Here is a 17,935-nt window from a genome sequence, read left to right as displayed (position 1 = left end):
CTTGGCCTCTTGCGCCTGGCTATAATTTATTCATCAACTTCCACTTATTGCTGATGCCCGAAATGTTATCGTTAAATTTTATTTTATAGTTCGGCTTCTCGTTGTTTACTTTTATTTCGGGCGAGCTCTTCGAAAGCCATATCGACGACAGATGTGCTCCGATTTGAGCATTTTTAGACCCGCAAAAACGGCCAAAACAGGTCCGTTTTTTATGCCAGCTGTCGCCGCCCGTTGTGGTGAGATCACGGCGTAGCCTGCTTGCGCACTGGTTCGATACGAACAAAAACAATATCAGGTGAAGACACCCCTACTGCGGGTGTGAACGACGGAATGCTTTTGCCAGTTCTCCAGATTCAGATGAAAGAGATCAGGGTCAATTCCGAAGCGGGAAATCCGGCAACAATTTTTTGTTGGTCAGCAAATATAAAGATGGCCGCGTATCTGCTCCTTTAGTTTTAAATGTCGACGAAAGACGATAGTCGACTGCCGCCCCTGCCATGTAAGCGCCTTCATTCTCTTTCCCGCTCACCTCTCATGCTTTTCCTCTCCCGTCTCGTTCCTTCCAAGATGACACGCTAGATGTTTGTTCAAGTCAATTTACATTTACCGTGTTCTACTGCTCTAGGCCGGGTGCCTCAATGCCAGCGCTTCCGTACGGCGGAGACACGCGTGATTCGAGGCGCCCCACTACAACGTTTATAGAACCACATTGCGCTGTTTCGGGTGCATTCTAAGCGGAACGTGGAACCTATCTAGTAAAACCTTTCGTTACTGTTGCCGTTGTAAGTCTCAAAATTCCGCCAGGAGCTATAGTGGCGCAGGAAACAGCAGGTGACGATTTTCTGCAGTTGATGTAGACATTGATTTGATATCGCAGACACCAAGCATCCATGAATATTTTTAATAAAGCAACACATGAAATATTTATTATGTATTGATTTTCTGCCTTGTATTTGCGTAATGTCTTGTTATTCAACAATGTTGACAAGTGTGAGCATTGCCACCGGCCTTAGACGTATAGATTTAGGTGCGGGTATATAAGCCAATTACGCAGCTCCTGTCTGCCTGGCTGAATCGAGTCAAAGGCACTCAGACAGACATACAGACAGACCAATATTTCTGTGTTGAGGTAGCCGAAGAAAGGTCACGTCTTAAAACAGAGCTCAGCAAATTCCACCACAGCAGCCTGCCTCCTGTAAAGGGTGCTCCGCCTCAGCTTCCTCGTTCAAAGAAGAAGCCCGCTTTATAAAGCTCCCTGGCTGGCTGCTTTGTTCCACAGCGCAAATGTACTGCGTGATGTGACAGCAGCGATGGCTGTCAATTGTTTGTTACTGAAAATAACTTATTCCTGGCTGGGCACAGAGCGTGTGGGGGAAACCACTCATGCGGTTCTGTTATGAGAGCGGTTGCACCACCCTGCACTGACCTAAATAGCAAAACTATTCTGCTAGTTTTGAAGTTGTGGGACACGATTCTGAAATGCCCCGCTAATTCAACGTCTTGAACAGAACAAGTACAACTACGAAGCTGTATATAGGTATCCTTCGGCGGAGGCTAATGTCCATCCCTCTACGCGCCGAGTAGAAACGGAAAACTTTTCGTATCCACTTTTGCCCGCATGCTTTGTAGCCTGTAATCTATTGTACGCATCTTAAAAAGCAATCATACTGAAATTGGCCGCTAACACGCTTGTATCATTACAGCTTTATTTACTCGTCATAGCTCGTTAGTTCACAGTGAAGTCGCAAACTGCACAGAATTCCTGCCTGATGGCCACACGTGACCGTTTTCTGGGGGAGCATGGTCACAGAAAACAGCTGTAACTTGTTTTATCACAACTATCCCAAACCAAATTTAATGACAATGGGTCACTAAGAAGAACAACATTACGCCAACTCCAAGTTTTATCAGCTTCACAATGCAGTTGTAAATATTGTCGCAAGAAAACATGCCTTTCTAGCTTGGCTACGAACCGAGTCAGTAGCTGCATAGCCTATGGCAAATTAAAGCGATTGGCAATCATGTTTCGTGACGCCGGAGGGAACGAAGACGAAGACATTGCTCGGTGTCCGGCTGAGACTCGCGAGCTACCTTCTAGCGCTCCAAAAAGCTCAGTTGTTCTAATCAAAAATTCACCTATAACTTTCAACCAATTCCATTTTTTCTCTTTCTGCGTATAAATAGAGAGGTGTATTAGTTTCCGGTGTTTTAAACGGGCGCATTAGCCCTTCTCACGCCCGATTCCTGGCCAATCCCCCACGTGGGTATGAGCCAAATCGCCAGGAACAATAACAACAACGACAACAGCTAGAGCTGCTCGAAAAACGCCAAATACATCTTCCTTCTATCTGTGGATCGATTGTTCGCAGGGCCAACCCTTGCTCCAGCTCCGACCACCGCAAGTGAACGCAATTCCCATGATGGAAAGCGAGGAGCAGGACGAGTGGTGCATGTCCTCTGGTACCACGCCCATCGCTGAAACCAAGGACGCCGAGGGCACGAAGGAGCAGGCTGGATCACTCCCGAACAGCCTGGGCTCGCATTGTGCCGCGCCTCCGTCCTCCCATGTGGCCGTTGTTCCCGGAGAGCGGCTGCATGCCGAGCCGTCCAAGAGAGACGCAATGCGGTCCCGACGCAGACCGTCGCTTCCCACGGCCACAAGGCCTACCCTGTGGTTGGTTCAAGTCTCGGCCTTCGGGGTGACGTTGGCGGTGGCGGCGTCTGTCGCCCTGGTCTGCTCCCTACGCAACGGAGAGTGGCGCACTCAAGAGGATGGCACCGCGGGTCTTGAACTGGGCATGGAGGGCGAAAGGGTTTCTGGTAGAAACAACGGCTCCAACCCTATCGGAGGAGCAGCTATTCGCAGAACCCACGGACTGCCTACCAAATCCACTCTACTATACCATGCCCCCGCGGCAGCAAAATTAAGTGCCGAGAAGCAGCCTATGGTGGTTACATGCAGCGCGGCGTCTGTTACCTCCGTCGTCGGTGAACCCGGGAGGCCATCTACGCAGCGCCGGTTCACATTACCTTATGTCAGTAAAAGCCCCGACGATATTACAGCAGCAAACAACCTGTTAGCCATTGGAGCGAAGCAGAAAGATTCGTCCTCGGCGGTGCATCGGTTGAGCGTGAAGGAGGGAAAGGGCGCCCATCGCGGCTTGATCCGGACAACGCGAGAGGAACAACCAGACCAGCACCGGAACAGCAAAGGCCTCTTAGGGGAACCAAGACTGTTAAGCGAACGACGCATTCTTTCGATTGGACCGCAAAACGTGGGCGCAAGAAAGAGATGTGAGCCTTGGAAATGCAAGCCTGTGGTCTAGTGTGGGAAGGAAGATAACATCTCATGAAATAAAAATGGCGTTGCACCAGACATGATGGCCAATCGTCTCAATTTAGCATAGGTTACGCAGCTATTGCCTGGGTGCGTAACCAAGTTGGACCGGAAGGTCTCCTTGCGGCAATATTGTGAAATTTGCATCTGCTGTACTTCAATACGCGGGCTTCTGTGGGAGTGAAGCGGACAGCCCTCATAATATTACCCTAAAATAAAACTTGTTCTTCAAAGTTTTAATCAGATTAACTACGAGATATGCTCAATCGCAACTTACAAACCAACTCGTGTTTTGTGTCGGGCATAAATGCATCGATTAACGTAGACACACCACAGGTTCCCTGCTCGTCCTTCACAGGGTGCAAGGGATGATCATTTCTTTATTATTTGCTCTGAATTGTGTCGTGCCCTCCTGCTGTCAAGTTGAGTATGATGTGCAATGACACATTTTTTCTTGCATAAAGTTAACGATACGCAATGATTTGGTATCAAATCACCAGGATGGCATGGCGTTAGGCGCTATGCACGTACGGAAAGCTGTGTGAAAGGAGCAGGCGTTCCTGCTTGTGTTCAGAACCCCACTGCAGGTATGTAGTACTTTGTGGGTTTCAGTGTTTCATTCATTTATTGTGGGTTTCAGTCTTCCATTAGGAGGTGCATTACATAACGCGTGAAGAACAAAGGGTGCATGAGCCAGTTGCTATCTAGAGCATGTTACGAACACGTCTAATTGCTAGCCTAGTACAGCAACGATGCACAAGACCCATACAGGGTATGCAACACTTTGGCGGATTTTTTAGTACAAGGACAGGATTCAGAGAACGGGCACAGATTTCTTGTGGTTGACCCTACCAGTTCTTGAGCTTCAAGTAATTCATTCCTTAACTCATGCATTGATTAGTGCATGCAGCGTCCGTAACAACACATGCTTCACCAGTGTGCCCACCCCACCTTACAAAGCATTGCTTAATACACCACGGCGGATATGTGCTCTCTGCTGGAAGGTACCACTTTGCTACAATAACAGCAACAACTGTACCCCATCCGCAGGAGCTGAGGCATACGGTTTACTTTGAGTGTTTCAGGCGTCGGCCGGTACCCGCAGCTTGACGTGCACTTTCAATGGTAGAGCCCGGAAAAAATACCGAGTGCACGTTAGCATGTGCCTCGTGAGGAGCGCCAGGTGTCATCCAGGCTTGGGCCACGTGAGGAGCTCGCAAATAAATTACTAAGAAAACAGTTCCCATGCGTAAGCGCTTGACAGAGGCCCAGTGCACGCAGCCGGTTGTCGCGGGTTCTAGCGCGTCTAACTCGGTCCACTTTGCAAGAGATGTGAAATGCTGCGGAAAAAAATGATCAGGGCCTCCCACTCATGGTGAACTTTTGGCAGCAAGTTCGGAAATGCTTTCGGGAAGGACATTCTCGTAACTAAAATTTACGTGAACAGAAAACGCAATTATATGCAATGTCTAATAAAAGAAGTGATGCGGTGCTGATTAATATATATATATATATATATATATATATATATATATATATATATATATATATATATATATATATATATATATATATATATATATATATATATATATATATATATATATATATATATATATATATAAAGAGAGAGAGAGAGATACTTCATTGGAAGCTGAAGAGGTAATCCACAGAAGCGGCAGCAGGGCTTGCTACTCCAGATGGGGGTGAATGCAGTGGGAGGAAAGAGAAAAAAAAGGGGAGTGGGGAAGCAAGGGAAAACATCGCTGTATATCTATCGGGAGGTGTTTGCTGGGTCATTTGGCGAGGTATCTGGAACACTCCTGCAACGTTTCCATATTTCTTGGGACGCACGATTTGCTACTTCCGGAATAATTCAGGGAGGAATCAATCTCAATTAAAGTATCAATGACGACGCCACTTGAGATCATGACACTGTGGCCCGATTTTCTGTCTCACATTTGATTTTCTTAATTTTCTGCCTCCCATTTGCGTAATGTTTTGTTCTTGTTCAACAATAAAACAAGAAACACAGGTCACTGACCAAGTCAAAAACAAATTGACGTTTCGGGAGCGCTTCGGCTCCCTTGATCACAATGAAAACAATGTTCAACAATGTTGACAAGTCTGAAGATAGCCACCGGACTACGACGTTTAGAATTGACTGTGGGTATATAAGATAATTGCGGATATTAAGTTTTACGTTGGCCGGGTGGCTGAATGGAGTCACAAACAGACAGACAGACAGACAGACAGACAAACAGACAGACAGACCAAAATTTCGGTGGTGAAGTAGCCGAAGAAATACTATCGTCTTTATTATTGGCACTCAAATGGTTCAAATATCCTTTTTACTGCGAAACATTGTATGTCTAACCACCCAGTTTTCATTTCGGTGAAGCAATTTTACTCGGCGCCGCTCCTGCGCTCCTCCTTCCCACCGCCAACCGCTCTTTCGCAACTGTTATTCTCCTCGCCACGTGATGCCTCTTTCACAGGTTGCGCAATCGACAGACAACGGCGGTAGCGCCATTATCAGATAATTCCGGAGAATACACAGTAGCGCGAAAAGGGTGTAAAGACGACCAAAAGCCGGCGCCAGCGCCGCCTCAAATTTCCCCTCTCCGAATAGGCGTGAATCCCTCCCGGTTAAAGAGTCACTTCCCATGTTGGAACGCCCGTGTGAACCCATATACTCTTCTTCAGCTTGAAATGCTTTCCGAGCGACATTTTCGCGTCTGTGTGTGACGCCGAAGTTCGTGCCCATCACGGGTTGCCGGTTTATGCGTGTACGGTTCGGGTGTGGGCATGGGGGCGAGCATGCACATCTTGGCTGCATGTCGCAACCTATTGGGAGCTTTGAACGTAGAGGTCTCATGGCTCAATGCGCCCTTTGAGCTGTCGTCCATAAACGAGTGGTTCCGGTCTGGGTGGGTGCGTTACACAAACAGTAAAATGCCCACGACGGGGCAGGGAAACGGACAGCCACATGTTTGTCCGCTATAATGAATCTCGAGGCCTTCCAGGTTTAACTTGCTATTGGACGGACGCAATTTCGTTGTCTTGGAGAAGAGCGAGAATTGAAAAAGCATCGGCGCGAGAAGAAGGGCGAATTGGAGCGAAATTAGCGAAAAGCTCCTGCCGCTGCCGTTGTCGCCTCAAATTACAGCTTGTCGAATAGCTGCGAATCCCTCCTGGACAAACTTGCCCGCTTGGAACGCCGACGTGGACCGATATTACTGGTTCCGCTTAAAGGGACACTGAAGTGGCTTAGTTTCGTGGCTTAGTTTCATCTGAGTGAGCGAATTGCAACGACCCGTCGGCGGCCGGCGGACTAACCGCTGTACCATAAACGCTGGGCCGACTGACTGTCGGAAGGTCTGCGAGCCTTGCAGTAGCGCAGTCATGCCAAGTCGTCTCCTCCTGACGCCACATGAAAACGCCACAGAAAATGGGCGAGAATACAGAGAGGTGGACAGCATTTTCGAATTGATTTCTCTACTAAATAAATTCGCGTAAACGCGCTCCGAGTGGTCTAAACAGGGCCAAGAGTCTCCGGACTACAATTTTGCGCTAGTAATCCCGCAATGTTTACAAATCACGTCAGTGTCCCTTTAAATGTGTTTCAAAGTGACATTCTTGACGGTGTCTCACTTTTAAGCAAGCACACATAACCCGTTGCCTCCATGTATCGGTTGGAAGAGGGGGGGGGGGGGGGGCGTGCACCGGAGCTATAGGTTTCATGCCCTTAGTGATGACATGTCTGCTGTGCTGGCGGGGGGCTTACACGTGGACGTCAAACAGCCGAATGCGACCCGTCTGGTGTCTTCAGACCGGTCGAGCAGATTGGGTTTTGTGTTATAAGACCGTAAGATGACTACGACGCGGTAGGGAAACAGACATCCCCATGTTTATTCGCTAGAATTAAGCTCGAGTCCTTCCGAGTTTCATTCACCTAAATTTTTAGAAAGTATGCTGAATCGCAAATTATAAAAAAAACGTATTTTTATCGTGAATTCCTTGGATTGCGTCCAGCTTCGAAGGTCATTTTTCTTCACAGAGTGGAAGGGCACTAATTTTTTGGTTCGCCTGAGTTATTAAGTGCACATTGAGAAACTGTGACTTAATTGAAAGGTACGAGTAAAGCGCGAAATATTGTAGCGAGACAGCAATGGCGGTCGAGTAGGGAAGATTTCGTACAATATAAAATTATTCCTTAAGACTTAAAAGCAGTCACCTCTACTTCTTACCGCAGAATCGGCAATCCTCTCCTCAGCTGGGCTTCATGTGTTTCCTTCACGCAGTGTGGTTGGCTGCAGGCGTTCTTCTCATACGCTTTATTCTTTTTCGTGGCCCGGCGCGTACAGCACACGGCGCCGCGACAATATATTCTGGTGATCTTATTTTTCCAGTAAACTGTTCAAGCAAGGATATGAGCAAATCCGGTTTCCATTCAGATGGTAAATGTGCTTCTTTTAAGCGAATCCCATCGAATGCTACTCAATAAGGGTCGAACTGCGTATAATAAGACGGGGCGACCATCAATGAGGGCGATGGGGTCGGCAGGGTTGTACGCGATATGGTTTAACAGTGCACAAAAAGGAGTCTTGGAAACTATAGCGGGGCTAATGGGCGATGAGGTTGGAGGAGATGCGGCAGAACCGCGAGCGGAAAAGCGGGGCTATAGAAGACGTTTAAGAGGGCAGGGGCCCCGAACGCCGCTCTACCGCCCACCATACCAACGTTTATAGATACATCTATATAAACGTTGCACCATACAGCGTGGAGCAAGCTGTACAGTCAGGTGTAACTTAGTGTAATTGTTCCCGTTATTTGTACTCCCTTCAGCGTGCTTTGTTTCTCTTTAGATCTCATCACACTCACTTTGCTTGGCCAATCCCCCTGAGTGTGCACGCACCATTACTGCCATTACTTTCTGACGGCATTTCTGGCATTCTTCGTTATACTTATCCGGAAACATGAGCGCTAATCTAGACTTATGTGGGTAGGTATTTGTCTGAATTTTCCTAAGATTTCTGGCCTCCTCTGCGTAAGATGAGGTGTCGGCATTGTTTTTCTGCTTAGTCGGCATAACCGGAGTCGGTCGGTAGCCGCACTGTATGGAGGAAGGGCGTATGAATGCTCAGACTCCCCGCGGTCCATGATTTGCCTCGCGAGGGAGTCCGCTTTTTCATTTCCTTCCAGTCCCTGATGGGCATCAGAAGGCAGACCTCTTCCCCACTATATGGAACTGCCCGACCATATTGCAACAGAACAACTACAACACATCAATAGAGTCCTGGGAAGCGGCACTGTCCAGCTCGGACCTCTCCAGTCAGCGAGAACTGCTGGAAAGAGCCAAGCTAGGGGCTTTCGCCACTGGAGTCCTGGAAATAGGATTCCGCCCTTGACTCCACCCCCTCCTCTTCTACCTTTGTTGTGAATAAAGTTTACCACCACCACCACCACTACTACTTTCTGTGGAACCATTCTATTTCTTTCCTACTTTTGAGGCATCTTCTTTCATTTTTCATTGATGTTTACACTCGCCTGACTTCTGTTACCAAAGGCGCCTGCTTTTAATGCAAATTTTACCGTTTACTAAAAAAACGTTTCTAGTTTCTTGCGCACCCTTTTTCCCGGCCAATCCCTTTAAGTGAGAAAGCGCGACTTGTTTGGCACACCACCACCACCCCTGCTTCAGAACACAAGGCAAGCGCTCGTTTCGACAAAGGATTTCCTCCACCTACGCCCTTCACGATCAACGAGTAAGTTACACGAAAACCAACACGCGTCAGCTATGTATGACGCAGTTTCCCGTCACGATCGTCTCCGGTGCCCGTGAATGACTCGCTCCCTTGTAAGCATGCGCCGTTTTTAAACGTCATTTCCCTTCCTCCTGTTTAAATATCTGCGGTGTCAACTCACTGTAGCGCTCACAGTGGCGTTGGTTCCGAAAAAATTTGATCGCTGTCTCTTGAAATAAACAACCCGGGGAAAAAACCGCGTGCACAGCTGCCGTGGTGCGGCTGAAGCGTTGTGCTTCGACGGACAGGATTTCCATACCCACCCATTGTGTTTCTAGTTGAGGAGGCGAAACACGATTACGAACACTCGTGTGATGTATTTGTGACAGGCTGGCAGGGTGGCATTATTCAATCCGCACTGTTCGAATGCGACGCGCGTTGTGCGCCAACGTTAGCTTCAATGGGCCGTCCCCCACCTCTAACGTATTTACCCAGAGGCTGCAGTCTGAACAGGCCCTTTTATTGTCAGCGCCTCTCTAACGTCTCGTAGGCCGCACTGTTCTCACGCCGTGTTACACGTACAGCGTCCCGTTTAACGTAGGCGCCGTGTCTCATTTCGCCGCGGTCAGTGCGAAATCTCAGATTGCTCGCTCTTTCCCCTGTGGCCAGAGCCTGAAGAACGTCTCTGAGCACTTTCCTTGAGCAATTTTCCCTTTTTTTCCCCTCCTGACGGACATCTCCTCAAAGAGCAAAAGGCGCAAGTCCGGGCGCTAAGGCCACCCACAGGGATGTCTTTTTCCACTCCCGCTAGGAGAAGCTGCACCCCTTGCAATGCTTCTTTTTGGCAAACCTGGCATATTTTCCAAAGAGGGAGCTACGATACAGGGGAGGCTCTGAACGCAAAGGTCCGCTTTCACTAAAACATTCCGCATTCCCTTGCGGCGGCGGAGTCTCGTCTGTTTTGCTCATCGCAGCAGTCACCTACAGCATTGTCAGCATGACCTTGCAACCACACAGCCTACTAGCCAATCAAGTTTGCGGGAAAATGCTTCGAATAAGCAACATGGTGTTGCATGCCGGTGCTTTGTAGCCTTATGTTATTAGGCCGTACTTATTGGCCTTCTAACGCTGACAAACAACATGTGACCCACTTACAGCGCTCTTTTCTCTGCTTTATAAACGAAAACATCTCTTTGTTCATAGGTGTAGAATGAAGTGTGGGGAAGGTGGGGGCCGCAGACGGGGTGTAAGGAAGGGCCGAAGATTTACGAATTTACGAGGATTTGCGAGGATTTACGGATTTGCGAAATAAGGGCCGCTTACGAAATTTTGCTGTCAAATTTATCAGCTGCATTGCAGTGGTTTTGTTCACATCTGAGGTTATGCTTTGAAACCTGATGGAAAACGCACACGTTTTGACGCGTAGCGCGAATGTGCGTTTCGAGAGAACTTGAGGTTATCGAAAGACTGGTACCTATATATTAGTGGCTTGACACTATTCTCTAGAAGCCTTTCAAACAAGTGCCGGCGACAAGCGGTAAGTGATCGTGTTACGGGAGAATACTTTACCAGGGCTGCCACTTTCTGTTTACTAAGGATCGCTTGCGTTAACGAATATACCAGGACCTAGCTGTTCACATATGCATGTATACATAGTTTAGGTTTGGAAGGCCCGTACCTTATAGGGCGTAGGGCCTTTATTCCAAAACTCTGTATCAATAAATGAAAAGCCTTTTACTTAAAAAAAAAAAAAGAAACATCCCCCTCGCGAGGGGCACGATCAAATGCAGAGCATTTCTGCGGGGGGGGGCGCGCCTGCAAGTCGTATGGATTACGTATTGGTTGTTGTTGTAATTGTTGTCTTCCAGCGTAGACATTGTCGATGAAGTCGATGGTGAAACGTGCCGTGAACCCCCTGCCGCGGCTATGACGCAACGTGGAGCGGCTATGACGCAACGTGGCGCGGCTATGACGCAACGCAATCCAACACAATCCACTTTAATCCAATCCAATCCAAATCCAAGCCAATCCAAGCCAATCCAAGCCAATCCAATCGAATCCAATCCAATGCCCCTCGCGAGAGAGTGTTATAGCGCCGAAATCGCCACCACGCGAACGCGTGATGCTGACGTCACGATCACGCCACAGATGTTAGCGACCGCAGCGCGCGCGAACGACATATGTGGTTTAAGCGCGAACCGACCGCGGCGAGAGAGCGCGATGCGAGCGCCCCACCTGTTCCTGCGCGCGAACCTAACGCGGCGAGAGAGGGTGTTGCGCACGTCCCCACCTGTTGTGCGCCCGAACCGAACGCGGCGAGAGAGGGCGTTGCGAGCGGAGAGAAGGCGAGGAGGACGCGGGGGAGAGGGCGCACCTCTGGCCGACGGTTGAATGAGTCAAGGATATAAGGCACGTTCGTAACCTTCCGTTCTGTGTCGGCTTTGTGGCTCAGTTGGTAGAGTACCGTGCACCTTGCGTTCCGCCCGCAGAGTCGTAGGATCGAAACCTGGCGCCGGCAAGTATTTATATAGTGTAGGGGGAGCGATGCGGACGCGGACTACGGACGCCAACGCGGGTGACATCGTGAGTTACTAAAATGCTCTGCATTTAAAACGGTTATTGGCTTAACGTCCTTGGCCCTAGGGCTTCTTTGTAAAGGGCCGCTTAACCATATCAGGCCGTGTATTTCTACGGACTGCATCGTGTCAATCGTTACCGACGGACTTACGAACACATCTCAGGACTCGGAATGGAACCCAGAGAACGCTTAATCATTCAAAAGAGAAATGGCGTTCACTTCTTGCGTTATTTTCTTCGTGCTGCGTCCTGTCCGTACGACGTGAGTGTTCTGCTCGCTGGAACTAGAAAATAAACCCGCCTTAGCCGTGGATCAGTGGCTCAGGCGTTGTGTTGCTGAGCCCAAGTACATTGCGGGTTCGATACCGGCTGCGGTGACCGCATTTTCTGGTGGAAGCGAAAACGCCCCCGTGTCGAGATGCGAAATTAATCCGGAGCCCCCCACTACGTCGCTTCTCGTAGCGCAGGTGTATATTTACCAGGCGCTTTAAACCCCACCATCACGAGCAACAAGAGATGGAAAATGAATGCAGGGTAGGAGGCTCAAAAGCGCGGTGTACATGCCAATTCAGCCTGCAAGCCTAAGCCTTTCCAGTCCGAGCGAACTTCCGCTCCTTTTCCTTGATTTGACGCTTCCTCGTTTTGACGTTCCGTGACGTTCCGTGACGTTTGCTGCGCGGATCTCTTGCAGCAGCCAGAGAGGGCCTTGTCCAGCTCACCGTCGCCCTCGTGATGAAGTACGGCCTCATCACCTGCGCCTCGGCGTCCGTCCTCCTGGGGCTCACGCTCTGCTGGCTCATGGCAAGAAGAAACGCCCACCGCCGCAGGAAGGTGGGGCTCTCAGGGCCAACGAAAGCTCTGTAGGAGATTGTTTGTGCAATACGTAGCACGGCAAAACTTCGCTGTGGAGGCAAAGCATATTTTCAAACGTTAGCTCGCTCGTTCCGAATCATTTTAACCACGGAGAAACGGCTTCCGGTTTTCTTTATAACTTTTTGAATAGAGAGAAGACAACTGACATTAACGGTCGCGTAATCGGCAGAGACTCCTGGGGCTGTTTTTTTAGTGGAGTGTAATGTAATCATCACGGTATTTTATGAATGCCTGGTGGATTAAATACACTTGCTCTCACAAATTCTTGTTCACAGCCTCTCTTTCGGGGTAATTTCTTTTTCTAACTGACTAATGAATGGCCTGTGTAGGGCGTGTTTTGTGTTGCATGAAGGTAATGTGCAAAATGCACCGTATGCTTCCAACGTCATTAGGGGGAATATACGCGAACAAAACTTGTCTCGCGTATTCACGTAATGGATCTTTTTTTTCTGAGAGGACCTTCGAATTCACGCAACGCAGACACACCTGTGACGACTCGATCGAGCAAGCCTTCCTCGACTGGGACAGGAGCCCATATTTGGAGACAGTATTTCTGCGTTTCTGGTTCTGTTTCCAGGAAATTCCGTGAACCGCAGTGAAATATTCTTTTCCCCTGGGCCTCTCGATGGCGCGATGTAAAAAAATAAAAGAATTCCACTCCTCTTCGGCATAGTCAATGTACTCGTGGTCGAGCGGCTACAATTACTTCTTTGGAACCCATGCGCTCGATATCCACCACAAGAAAGTGTGTTTACTTTTCCTGAGTCTAAGCACGCACGCTCAAAAAAATGGTGATAGTAAACGAATATTGTGTGTACAAAAATGGATTTGAGGTGGGCAGAAGTTCAGTCAGTTTTTCAGTTAACAATATTGAGAAGCCACTGAAACCTCTAATCCTTTTGCGTGAACTTTACACCGTTCACTTTCAGAGCTGGAGGAGGGTGGCTAACTCCCCAATTTTTCACGTCGTTAATGTTTAGTCTCGAAGAAAGGACTACTTTAACTTATTTCTTTTCTTCTTAGCATTTCAGGCAGTCTGGAGCGTTTAGTGCAAAACGATCCACTGTATAGTAGTACAGTTGAATCTGGATATAACGAAGTTAAAAAAATCGCGATTTTTCGTGCAGGTTTCGAGTAAAGGCTGGCGTGAATGAAGCAGAAACGATATATAAATGCTAGATATCAGTGATGTTGAACTCAACTTTCAAGGATTTATTTCACAGTGAAAATCTGCGTGATTCTCGCCTGCTGGTTTCCCACTAAGCCACTACGCGGCACTCCAACGAATAAGGGTCACTTGCCCCGGTATTCAGAAGCGTAATTTAAGTGACACTTTGGCGTTTTGACACTTTCCATGCCTTAACCCGTTACAACGACCTAGCTTATGCTAAAAAGGAGCCTTTTCACAAACTTAATTCTCTTTGCCGCGCTATAAAAAAGGTTGAGACGTTACTAGCTGGTATACTGAACCGGGCGGCGACGTCCTTCTTTCTCGGCGCTCCAGACGGAATTTAAAATTGCGCGTTCGTCTTGAAAATGTAAAAAGTTTCGTTTTCTGTAAGCAGAACTTATCCCGGACAATCCGACACCACAGATGGCAGTGGAGACGCGCGACTACACGCCGACAGGCAGCCCTAGCACATAGTCGAAATCACATTGACACGGAAAACGAACGGTAGTTTCCGGTGCGGGGGACGTTCGCTAAATTAGTGCGCTTATCCAGCCGAGTACTAAGAAAAACTGCAAAAAACAATGGCTCATCAGCGTAGCGAATACGTTACATCAAGATTAACCGCCGCAATGCCTTCGTTACATAGAGGTTACAAACGTGGGTTTCATTGGGGCTGGCAATGGGGAATTGAAAAACGTCGTTAAATTCAGGAATTCGTTACATAGGGTTCGTTACATCCAGGTTTAACTGTGCTCTGCTTCCTACACTGTTCTGTACAACAGCCAACTAGACGACACTGTATACTACAGTAAGCTGCTGTAATTACCACGTGAAGATTTGCTGTGTATCCTGTCGTGGTAGTTTACGATCAAAATACATCTACTAAACGGCGAATGGTACTTCAAGGTTGCGGGCGTGTAAGTGCCATCGTTCAGTCATCATAACAGTGACATCCGCACACTTGGACAGGAACACGAGTACGGATTCTTGGGCAAGTTGTACGTCAGCACTATGTTGTTTGTCCTCTTTCTTGTCCTTGTTCTTTGCGCTAGGAATTCGTCAAAATTGGACAGAAACGATGCGTTTCCGTGTCCAGGTCCTCCCTTCTTTCTCGCCTGTATCACCGCTATCGTCCGAGGAGCTGCTAGTTTCTCGCCAGGAAAGTCTCGAGGTCTTGGACGCTTGCCGCGAGAGGTCATCGGACGAGGCCGAGAGCGACGGGGACGAAGACGGGAGCGCGTCTTGCCTGAAGACGAGGGTCAAGACGCCAACTTTGACGAGCAACGCGCAGTTTCGTCAGGTCGAGGAGCGCGACGACGAGCGAGCCTCGAGCGGCGACAGCGGAGTGGTCGGGGACGGGGCCTCCGGAGACACGTCGCCCACGAATCTGAGCATGCTGCAGCGCCTGAAGGAGCAAGGAGCCGTCCTGCCCGTGAAGGGCATCGACATTGTAAGATACGCTAGTGAGTTCGGAAGTGTAGTCAGTTGCTGGGGCGGACACGGGCAGCGAACGACATTGTTGGGGACGTTAAAAAAATCCCGGGTCATCTCCACTAACGTGAAACCTGGGGAGGGATGAAGCACGCAGAGTATGAGTGTATTCTTGGCGCATTGGCGTTTTTTTTTTTTTTTTCAACGGAGCTAAAACAATTGGGGGGTGTAGGTATACAGCTGTACTGCAAAAGCATCGTGTCTAAAACACGAAGCGTTCTAGCGTGAGGCGTAAACGAGTGTCCCGGTGTTTTAGTACCGTGACTACAGGAGACGACGGTTACGACAACGACATTAGACGCCGACAGCCCGAGCCCCTAAGGGGCTTCGCCCCTAAAAAGCGAGTGAACTTCTCCGCATCCACCGCTTCACAAGAACTCACCGCTGCAAGGACAAAGGCGGCCGTCTTCATTCCGAGTACGACGGCTCCATGTCTGAACACCCTCGCATCGGGCTCTTGTTGGCGTCCTCGGAATCCATTTGTTGTCTCTCCGCGCACTCCGATTTCACTCCTTGCCCCTACTTGTCCCAGCTTCCTTCGGTGGCCGTTCTATCGCTCGTTATCGGTACTTCCCATCCAGCGTACTAAACGTACAGTGCGTGGCATCGGAGTCCTGCATCGACGTCCTGCATCTACGCAATACTTCTGCGCTAAGTGTCACGTGTTTTGCAGGGAAGGAAGAAATGGCACTGCCGCGCCGTCAATTGTTGCTCCCTCGTCCACCGTCTTCGCTTTTTTGCTTTTAGGCATTCAGTGGCTGACGTACTCTCTTGAGTTCAGCTGGTTGGCGCGGTATTGCAGCATGGCATGCCCCTCTTCGAGGCAGACATGCTAAAAGGTGAGAGAGTGACGCGCATTGTACGCCGCTCTTGGAATGCGGGAAGTTGCGGGCTTTTCTTCCCTCGGGTCGTGTGTGGCCGCGAAGGAAAACCCGGGCAAGTGGTCTCTTATGCGGGGGAGTGGGTACGAGATCCCACTCCGCTCCTCACAACACGGACTCCACTTGGTAAGGAAGGGGGGCTCACGATGGCGATGGTGCGTCGTGGCTCTCGTACAGTCGAAGGAACGTATGTGTATGTTTTGGAGGCGTACATCATACGCTACGATGAAACGCTTTTCCATCGGGCGGGGCACGGCTGGAAGCTTAGTGCCATTATGTCTTAGCGGTAGTGCCATTATGTCTCGGCCAAGCCAGGCCGAGGGAGCGTTTTGAAAAAGTGTCTATGTTATCGTGGTAAATCGGTCAGCAGTATCAGTTTTCCTCTCTGAAGCGATTGTACTACGTTCGCCGAGTCGGACGTATGTGCGGGTATTCAGAGACGGTAAACGCAAATTTTCAGGCTCGTTGCAGGTCATAGGGGGAATTAAAAGAGAAATGGATACTGAGAATTATACTTGTGTACCAGAAGCATAATAACTACTTGACTCATATTAAGAGGAACATGGAAAGGAAGCCCATTACGGGCTTTCCAAAATGCCGCTGTTTCTAGTCTGAAAGAGGGAGAGACAACTTTATTACGCAACAATGTGAGAGTGCTTCCCTAGTCCAGGAGCCCATGCGCTGTCCAGGCTGCCGTAGCCCCGGTCACAAGCTGAGCTGATCGACAGCTGCACAGCAGTATCTCCCACTGCTCAAGGGAAGGGGACGGGTTCAGGGGCGGAAGGAAATCGCTCGAAAAACCTGCCAGTGAGTCTTTAACAACTGCTTTTAGAGCGCCTGTGATGACTGCTCTATAACGAAGAGGAGGGCGACTTGGCAAGCTCGTCCACACTCGTAAGCCTCTGGCGTTTCTTCCTTTTTCTTTCAGAAAGAAATACAAAGGAAGGCCCAGGCAAGGCGAGGAAAGGAAATGCCCAAGTGACCTGTTACGTTCCTGCCCTTGCCGATGAATAAAAAGTCATATTTGTTAACGTAGTACCGTCCTAATTCAGTTTCAGTGCAGTTTCCACCCCAGTGCAGAAACGGCCGTACTTCCGTCTTGTCCATGGAATACTGGATTCCACAAGATACAGGCAGACTGTGCTCCACTTTGGCTGCTGCGTCAGAAAGGACGTTCCCCTGGATAGCGGAATGACCTACCTGCCAGCCAATGAAGTCAGATTCTGTGGCCGTCCCATAGTCCAAGTGGGTGCATGCGCTTAACTCACAAGTTGGCTCCGGCGCTGGAATGGCTTCACCAGTGCTTGTAGGGCAGTTCGTGAGTCTATAAATATTACCCATTGCCGGGCGGGACCATTAGTTATATAAAGGAGTACCACCCTAATAGCAGTTAACTCAGCGACAGTGGACGACGTCTTGTGGCTGAGTTTCGTCTTTACAGTGAGTCCCGCCGATAGAATCCACACTCCAATAGCAGACTAAGGAGGCTTCACGGTGCCATTTGTATACATTTCAATGCGCCAAAAATAACGTGAGCTTATGTGCTCCGGCGTGAAGTACCGGAAAGGCGGGCGCACGAAAAGATGATTTTTTGCCTATTCCTGGCTTGTTGGTGGCGCTTGTGGGCGTCGAAGATGGGCTTAGTCATTGGCATCTTTAAAGAGGCCTGTCACTGCTTTCCAATAGCGCGTCCGTGGTAGTATCCACGTAATAAAACTAAACGACGAATATTTATTGGAAACAAAGTCATTTGTTAACTAACTCCGCCCTAATTCTCGAGAAGTTGCTGTAAAGGCAAAAGAACTTTTTTTTTGTTATTAGCCTCTCCCATATATTCTAATTACCACAACCTCTCTCC

General features: G+C 49.0%; 1 protein-coding gene across 1 annotated transcript in view; it reads left to right on the top strand.

Moving 5' to 3' along the window:
• The window catches only part of LOC144161704 (uncharacterized), a 277,618-nt gene extending 260,559 nt beyond the window's left edge, over positions 1-17,059 (top strand). Inside the window, exons 4-6 of the mRNA XM_077692325.1 lie at positions 12,353-12,492; positions 14,802-15,155; positions 17,006-17,059. Of these exons, the coding sequence (XP_077548451.1) occupies positions 12,394-12,492; positions 14,802-15,155; positions 17,006-17,059 (507 nt within the window). The 5' untranslated portion in view covers positions 12,353-12,393. The remainder of the gene's footprint in view (positions 1-12,352; positions 12,493-14,801; positions 15,156-17,005) is intronic.
• Positions 17,060-17,935: the final 876 nt, after the last annotated feature.

This window comes from Haemaphysalis longicornis, unplaced genomic scaffold (assembly GCF_048455015.1).
Source record: "Haemaphysalis longicornis isolate Haplotype H1 unplaced genomic scaffold, Haemaphysalis longicornis Haplotype H1 scaffold_12, whole genome shotgun sequence".
Lineage (NCBI taxonomy): Eukaryota > Metazoa > Arthropoda > Arachnida > Ixodida > Ixodidae > Haemaphysalis > Haemaphysalis longicornis.
The sequence above is the reverse complement of the archived record's forward strand: the minus strand, read 5'-3'. Positions and strand labels throughout refer to the sequence as shown.